General features: G+C 31.9%; 1 protein-coding gene across 2 annotated transcripts; it reads left to right on the plus strand.

The window, feature by feature from the left end:
- Nucleotides 1–302: 302 nt before the first annotated feature.
- Nucleotides 303–5,428, plus strand: LOC109211156 (probable cinnamyl alcohol dehydrogenase 6). Of its 2 annotated transcripts, XM_019374655.1 has the most exons (6): nucleotides 303–452; nucleotides 628–741; nucleotides 1,335–1,562; nucleotides 2,922–3,210; nucleotides 4,441–4,594; nucleotides 5,054–5,428. In XM_019374655.1, exons 1-6 carry the CDS (start codon nucleotides 358–360, stop codon nucleotides 5,254–5,256), a joined length of 1,083 nt encoding a protein of 360 aa, XP_019230200.1. In that variant the 5' UTR covers nucleotides 303–357; the 3' UTR covers nucleotides 5,257–5,428. The 2 variants fall into 2 exon arrangements, with proteins under 2 accessions (XP_019230200.1, XP_019230201.1); XM_019374656.1 differs by lacking the exon at nucleotides 628–741.
- Nucleotides 5,429–7,748: the final 2,320 nt, after the last annotated feature.

The following is a 7,748-nucleotide window of genomic DNA, read 5'->3' on the forward strand; positions in this document are numbered from 1 at the left end:
TATACATAGCTCGCCAGGAAAACAAAGCAATGCCAAGATCGCCATTAGAAAATCAAGTGGCATATTTTATATTTCACCAATAGTTACACAGAATGAGTAGCAAGAATGAACGTGACATTACTACCAAATTAAATGGCGACACCTGTTTTTCTCAACCTAGCTGGACGTTTTTAATGTTTGTCTTAAATTTTAACCTACCGACCGCTAGCTGCGAACCAAATGACGTAATAAATTTTTTCTGCCTCTACATAAAGGGGAGCCTTGTTACTTATATATATATATATATATATTACATACTCACTCATTCGCTGTCCACTCACCCAAAATAAAAAAGATTGAGCATTTTTTCTTAGACAAATGGCTCAAACAACACCAAATCACACACAAAATGTTTCTGGTTGGGCAGCTCATGATTCTTCTGGCAAGATCACACCTTTTACTTTCAAGAGAAGGTAGATAATATTCACCATTTATTTTTTTTTGTTGACATTTTCTTATCCGTTGTATAAATTGTTGGATGTTATGTATGCTGACGGTGTAAATATTTTCTACAGTATTTGTATAATTTAACTTGTGATAGTAGTTACTAATCTTTTTTCTTTTACTTTTTTGGGTGAAATTTACCAGAGAAAATGGTGAGAATGATGTGACCATTGAGATCTTGTATTGTGGCATGTGTCATACGGATCTTCATCATGTCAAGAATGATTGGGGTTTTACTATGTACCCTGTTGTGCCTGGGTAGTTATCTTATTTACATTCATTTCTCCATCTAAATCTATCTTTACCTATTTTGAAAATGATATCCTGCATGTTAATAGGACAATTATAACAAGTCGCACACTCATACTTCGGAGATACAAAAACAAAGAAATTAACTCATCTAACTACCAAAAGAAAATAAACTAGAACAAGAATTGGAGCTCTAATTAAGATGATTCATTTGGACTAATCAATATTACTTCATATGACTTTATCTTCTTTTTGAGATCTTGCGCTATTCTACGCTTTAACCTTATACTACAACAAATGAGTATGTTTTTATTTATAAGGACAGAGCAATGTCATGCAAATTACCCTTACACACACATGGCACATAACTCACTCAGGATTGGATTCATAGACACTCTAGTCAAAGCAGTTAAGAAAAGTTAAGATAATACAATTTACTCAGGTANNNAGTTAGTTTATTTAGTTACGTAGAAGCGACAGTCATGCATACCTACCCCCTACCCCACCCCCCCCCCCACACACACACACACAAAAAGAAACATGTATTAGGATGAGCATTAGTATTTTATATTGTCAAATAAAAATGTAATTTTTTTTTGAAGGCATGAGATAACTGGGATTATAACAAAGGTGGGAAGCAATGTGACAAAATTGAAGGATGGAGATAGAGTAGGTGTAGGTTGTTTGGCTGCAACATGTTTGAAGTGTGAGTATTGTAAAGACTCCCAAGAGAACTATTGTGACCAAGTCCAATTCACTTACAATGGCATCTTTTGGGATGGAACTATCACTTATGGTGGCTACTCTAATATGCTAGTTGCTGACCACAGGTAATAATATTCTTGTTATGTCTATGAGTTTAAGTTATGTATATTGATGTAACGGAAAATCGCGAGTTAACTAGCACATAATCATAAAGAAAATACAATAACAATATATCCAGTACCCAGTATAATCGCACATATTGGGGTCTGGAGAGGGTAGTACGTACGCAGACCTTACCCCTACCTTGTGAAGATAGAGAAGTTGTTTCTAATAGACCCTCAGCTCGAAAAAGTATAAGCATCACATTAATGAAAAGAAAGACAAGAAGAAATAGCACGGAGAATCCACGTAAAAACATCATTAAAAACAACAAGATAATCAAAAATTTAATGAGGTTCGATTAAATATACATCTTTGGAGCAGAAGCAGAGAAAGCTTTTTAATAAGAATGAAGGAGAAGAATAATACAAAAGACTCTAAATTAAAATTATGTCTCAAACCTATAAAGACAACGATTTTCCAAATCTACAAGAATTCTAATATAATTAGCATTCATAAAATTAAAGACCAAAGTAATAATTAATACATAGTTTTTTCTATATAATTAGTGTAATTTAATCAATGATAACATGCTAACATTTATAGATGAGGTACTCTTTTTTCCATAACTACAGACACGTGAATAATTTATGAAATTTACAAATTTTCTTGAAATAGTCAAATTTGGAGCATTCTAAAATGAATTTAAGTTACTCCCTCCTATTCACAATTAAGTGATTTTTTGATTGTTTTCACACATATTAAAAAATTTACTCTCTCCGGTCCATAATAAGTGACCAATTTGCTTTTTTATTTTGATCCAAAATAAGTGTCCATTCATATAACCAATAAACAATTCAATTTATTTTTTCAGAATTACCCTCATATACATATCCCTAGAAAGTCATTATCTATGCTAATTACTTTTAATTAAGGGTAGTTTAGTCATACTAATTACTTTTGTCTAGAATTTGGTATTTTCTTAATGGGTGTGCCTAAAGTAAATTGGTCACTTATTGTGACAGGAGGGAGTACCTTTTAATATTAATTAACAATTTAACTTTTACTATCTCTTCACATAAACACTCCAAACACATACTCCAACACTATTTACTCCAAGGGCAATGTAGGAAAAAAATAATCAATTGATTCTTGAAATCTGGAAAAATCATATATTTTGGACCACAAAAAAAAAAGGCCAAAAAATCACTTATTGTGGGCCAGAGGAAGTATATACACTGTTATGTGTAAGAAAATTTTACACCATATTTATTTTCAATATCACAAATCTCACAGTTTAAATTGGTGTATTAATACATAATCCTCTCGATTACTTGATAGTATAAAAAGTTGTTCGTTTAAATATAGTCTTTGTGTAAATGAAGGTACGTGGTACGTATACCAGATAACTTAGCAATGGATAGAGCAGCACCATTATTATGCGCAGGAATAACAGTTTATAGTCCACTGAAAGACAACAATTTGGTGAAAACACAAGGTAAAAGAATAGGGATTATTGGTCTAGGTGGACTTGGACATGTCGCAGTGAAATTTGGGAAAGCATTTGGACATCATGTTACTGTCATTAGTACATCTCCATCCAAAGAACAAGAAGCTAAACACAACTTGGGTGCTGATGATTTTATACTAAGCACTAATCCTAAACAAATGCAGGTTTGTTCTTTCCTTCCTACTGCATTTTTTTGGTATTTTTTGTTAGGAAAAATGATACCGTATAGACGTCGCTCTCAAAATAATAGTCGAAAAATGTATATTCTTTGTATATATATATACATTTTGTATGTTATATACAAAAACTATACAAATGTTATACACTTTTAGGCTACCGAATGTAAATAGTTTCTGGCGCGGGCTAAAATTAAAAAAAAAGCCCAACTCCCCCGATGTCGATACTCATATTGGGGTATTGACTAATTTGGATTTGTGTCGCGTAAGGCCTATGAAAGGGGGAAGCACTCTTTATTAGGATTTTTTTAATAGTTGGGGTTCAAACTCGAGACCTTTGGTTAAAGGCGGAGGGATCCTATCTATTTCACCACAAACTCTTGATATTCGTTTTTTTGGTATAAGAAAATAGTAAGTTATTTTCTGGTATTCAATTGTTAGAAAATATTAATGGAGGAAAATGATTTCTCCCACTTTTACACTAAAGTCACTTCATAATTATCTCGACTTTAACTTCATATCACTGCTCCAACTAATATTTACATATTACCTCAATCTATCTTGAAAATTTTGATCTATTTGATTTTTTGACATTATTATCACTCTTCATTAATTTTTTTTTATTTTTTATGAAGAATATTATTTTTCACTCTCTAACCAAATAAAAAAGTACTTTTTTTCAAAAGATATTTCCAAAAAATAAATCTTTTTTTGGAATATTGTTTCTGTCATACTTAATGCCCATTGAAATAGTTAATTATTTTCTATTTTATTATTCAACAAAAAATATGTTTTTCTGTTTGTAACATATAAATATTTAAGGAACTCAATAAAATATTGGATGGATTGTGAAGGTTTCTAACACTTAATTTGTTTGACTGATAGCGTACAAATATTTTCAGTGAATATCATAGATCAATCTTCGCTGTCTCTATTTAATTTTGTTAGAGAATAAATTTTTTTTTTAAAAGAAGGGCAGCCCGATGAACTAAGATTCTGCAGTTTCGCTATGCGCGGGGTCTAGGGAAGGGCCGGACCACAAGGGTATATTGAAAGCAATCTTACCCTGTATTTCTGCAAGAGTCTGTTTCCAGGGCTTGAACCGACCTTCTGGTCACATGGCAAGAGCTTTACCAGTTACGCCAAGGCTAGCTCCCCGAAGAATAAAAAATTACAGCTTCTAAAATTGTATTTTACATTCATTCTGCTTAATTGCAGGCAAGGAAAAGGACTCTAGACTTTATTTTGGATACAGTGGCAGCCAATCACTCACTTGGGATTTACTTAGAGCTTCTAAAAGTAAATGGAACTCTAGTAATTGTTGGAGCACCAGAAAAGCCAATTGATTTGCCTGCTTTCCCTATGATTTTTGGTAAAACTTTATATTATCACAATCTCCACTCAATTTATCAATAAGCATGCAACTATATGTTTGTATTTTTTCCAACAACAATATTGAAATTTCCTCATGTTGGTTGCAGTAATTTTTTCAAAAGAAAAGTCATTTGAGCATAATTTCAAATTTTCTCGCTCGAAAAATAAAATAAAATTTTCTTGCATTTCCATTATATATACAAAATTTTGCATTGGTATCAAACGATTATAATTCCCCCTTTTCTTTTCTAAAGTAATAATCGTCTTTTGATACACTTGTAAGATATTCAATAATTTATATTTACCTGTTGTAACAAGTACTTTGTTTTATTTTTAAGATTTTGTATTTAAGAAGGCTTATTTGAAGATTTTTATGAGTGATCTGATGGTGTAAAAATTAATGTATACTGATGATGTAAATGACAAGTAAATTAAAGAAGATTAATTGATTTTGCAGGGAAGAGAAATGTGAAAGGAAGCATGATAGGAAGCATAGAAGAGACACAAGAAATGATGGATTTATGTGGAAAACATAACATATTGAGTGATATAGAGATTATCACCACTGATCAAATTAATGAAGGACTTGATAGACTTGCAAAAAATGATGTTAAGTATCGTTTTGTCATTGACATTGCTGGTCAATCATCTAATCTTTAGGATCATTTAAGAAATGTTTTCACTAAATAATTACATCATTTTCTTAGTTTTTTAATCCGATCTTTTTTTTTTGTGTGTGTGTGATTCACATCTCATTTTAATCCAATTCCCTGAACTTGTATTTCTTATTATGAGAAGTATTTCTTATTGATTTGGCCGAACATTTTTATCACTTCTCTTAGCAATTCTTGTGAGGGAAAAGTCTTGAGAAGAAATATACCTATCCGATCGAGCCATATAAATTGTTCGTAAATGATCAATTTAGAAATCATAATGTATATGATAAGTCTGCACCAATTGCTATAAAATTGTGATTGATGCAATGATATTACGCGCGATTAACCTTGTTATATGAGAATGAGTATGATCTTATTATACATATTGATCATTTTAAACTTGTGTATAAATACATAATTTGAGTCGATCAACAATTGGTTCAGTTGAACTCATAGAACTCGCTCTAAATAAGATGGAAAGTTTTTAACACTTAAAATTCCAATTAATTGCATGTTCTACAATCGTTTACGCAATTTATACAATTTTTGCACCATTCTAGAAACAGGTAAAAATAACTACCCAAAAAAAAAAAAAAAAAAACTATCCAAATTGTGACTAGAATATTGCAAGATAGTCGGAAGAGATTAAAATATACACTAGAATATAGCCTTTGTTGAGATTGTGACTTATGTATCGTTCACATTTGGTGATGGCAGTCTAGTACTAGGTGACATCTTGTTGAGATCTAAGCCAAAACTTTCACCCCATTAATTATTCATCTTTCTCCATGTTTAGTACTCCAAGGAGATGGAGACCTACAACATAACAACATGAATTTCTCAACACAAACACTAAGGTATTTCGTACTATATTAATCTCAATAATTGGAAGATTAAAACTCTAGAATGTAAACAATAAAAGAGAATTGCAAAACAACTGAAGAAATATGATGGGTAACCAGAACGAAGATAAGGAATTAGATAGATAAATTGTAACATAATACGCATGCCTCCCTTTGCCGCATATCCTGCTATTTATAGATATATTCTCCCCATAGGGGCAATTTCGTCCATTCAGTTGATAATATACGACCACTCAACCATGCAACAATGTATGTGTAAATCATTTAATTACTTAACATACAATTCAATAGACTTGTAATATACCTAAGTTCTCGACAGGGGAGTTAGATGAAAGAATTAATGCACTTATCCGGTGGAATAATCGAATTGTGCGCAAACTAATTCTAGCACTACCGTTTCATATAAAATTAAATAAGCTCTACAAGAGATTGTCCTATGATTAAGAATTTACTTGCAACAACCGTTAAGTCAAACCATTTTTAATTAACTTTCAAAACACAATTTTTACCATCCTTTTAGATTAGAACCCATTCAAATAAATGTCAAACTTCCTATTGGTATTTGATACATCATGCATCAATTATATCATTATTGTTAATATAATTGTTGCGAGATGAATAAGATCCCTGCACTTTTAATTAGAGGTTTCTGATTCGAGCTCTAGGAATGAAATAAATCCCTGATAAAAGTATTTTCCCCTTTAATATGTCTCATATGCTACGAATCCGATTTAATGGGGCCCACGAGGATATCAGACATCGGATGTAAAACCAAAAGAAACTATCTCATGTTGAAAGAAGAATTACTAAGCTAGCGTTTGGTCATAGATCCCAAATTTATTTTGAAAAATCTGATTTGGGTGAAGTTTGGTTTGAAGATAAAAATGTGTTTGGACATACGATTTCAAAACATATTTTTCAACTTTATTTTGGGAAAACATGTATATAATTCCCAAGTTTTGGAAATTTGGCCCAAAGCTGAATTTGAGATTTCAAATATGTGATTTGAGTTTTGGCCAAAATGTGGGTCAAATTTATGGCCAAACATGGGATTTGAAAATAAATTTCAAATTAAATTTGGGAAAATGTATGGCCAAACAGGGGCTAAATTTGGGAAAATGTATGGCCAAACAGGGGCGAAGTATTTTTTTCAGTCTGCAGATGAAAAATAACACAGATTTAAGCCCCGTTTGGCCATACATTTTGGCACCGTTTTTCCAAATCTTTTTTGAAAACATTGTTTGTTTATAGATTAATGATCTATTTTTGAAAAATTTTTGAAATTATTTTTCAAATTCCCAAAATCTAGTTTAGGTAGATTTTGGGTGAAACTTGTTCTCCCACTCATAAAACTTCAAAATTTTTTCAAGGTCAGAATGGCCTAAATGGCACCTGTACTTCACCCACTTTGTCATGCCGGTCCCCAAACTTACATATTTGCCAATTAAACACTTATACTCATTCAAAACGTGAATAATAAACGCTTATCCAATGAGGCTGCGAGTGCGTGTTTGACAATCGCCTACACGTAGGACGCCACGTCAATAAAATATATCCACGTAGGCTCCAAGTCACATCTGATGGCCAAATAGGATAAAAAAATACTTACTTTAACCCCCCCCCCCCCAAAAAA

The sequence above is a fragment of the Nicotiana attenuata genome, unplaced genomic scaffold (genome assembly GCF_001879085.1).
Source record: "Nicotiana attenuata strain UT unplaced genomic scaffold, NIATTr2, whole genome shotgun sequence".
Lineage (NCBI taxonomy): Eukaryota > Viridiplantae > Streptophyta > Magnoliopsida > Solanales > Solanaceae > Nicotiana > Nicotiana attenuata.

Coding starts and splice junctions, on each gene's coding strand:
- LOC109211156 (XM_019374655.1), top strand. CDS start 358: ATGGCTCAAACAACACCAAATCACACACAAAATGTTTCTGGTTGGGCA. Junction 453..627: donor CCTTTTACTTTCAAGAGAAG/GTAGATAATATT, acceptor GAAATTTACCAG/AGAAAATGGTGAGAATGATG. Junction 742..1,334: donor ATGTACCCTGTTGTGCCTGG/GTAGTTATCTTA, acceptor TTTTTTTTGAAG/GCATGAGATAACTGGGATTA.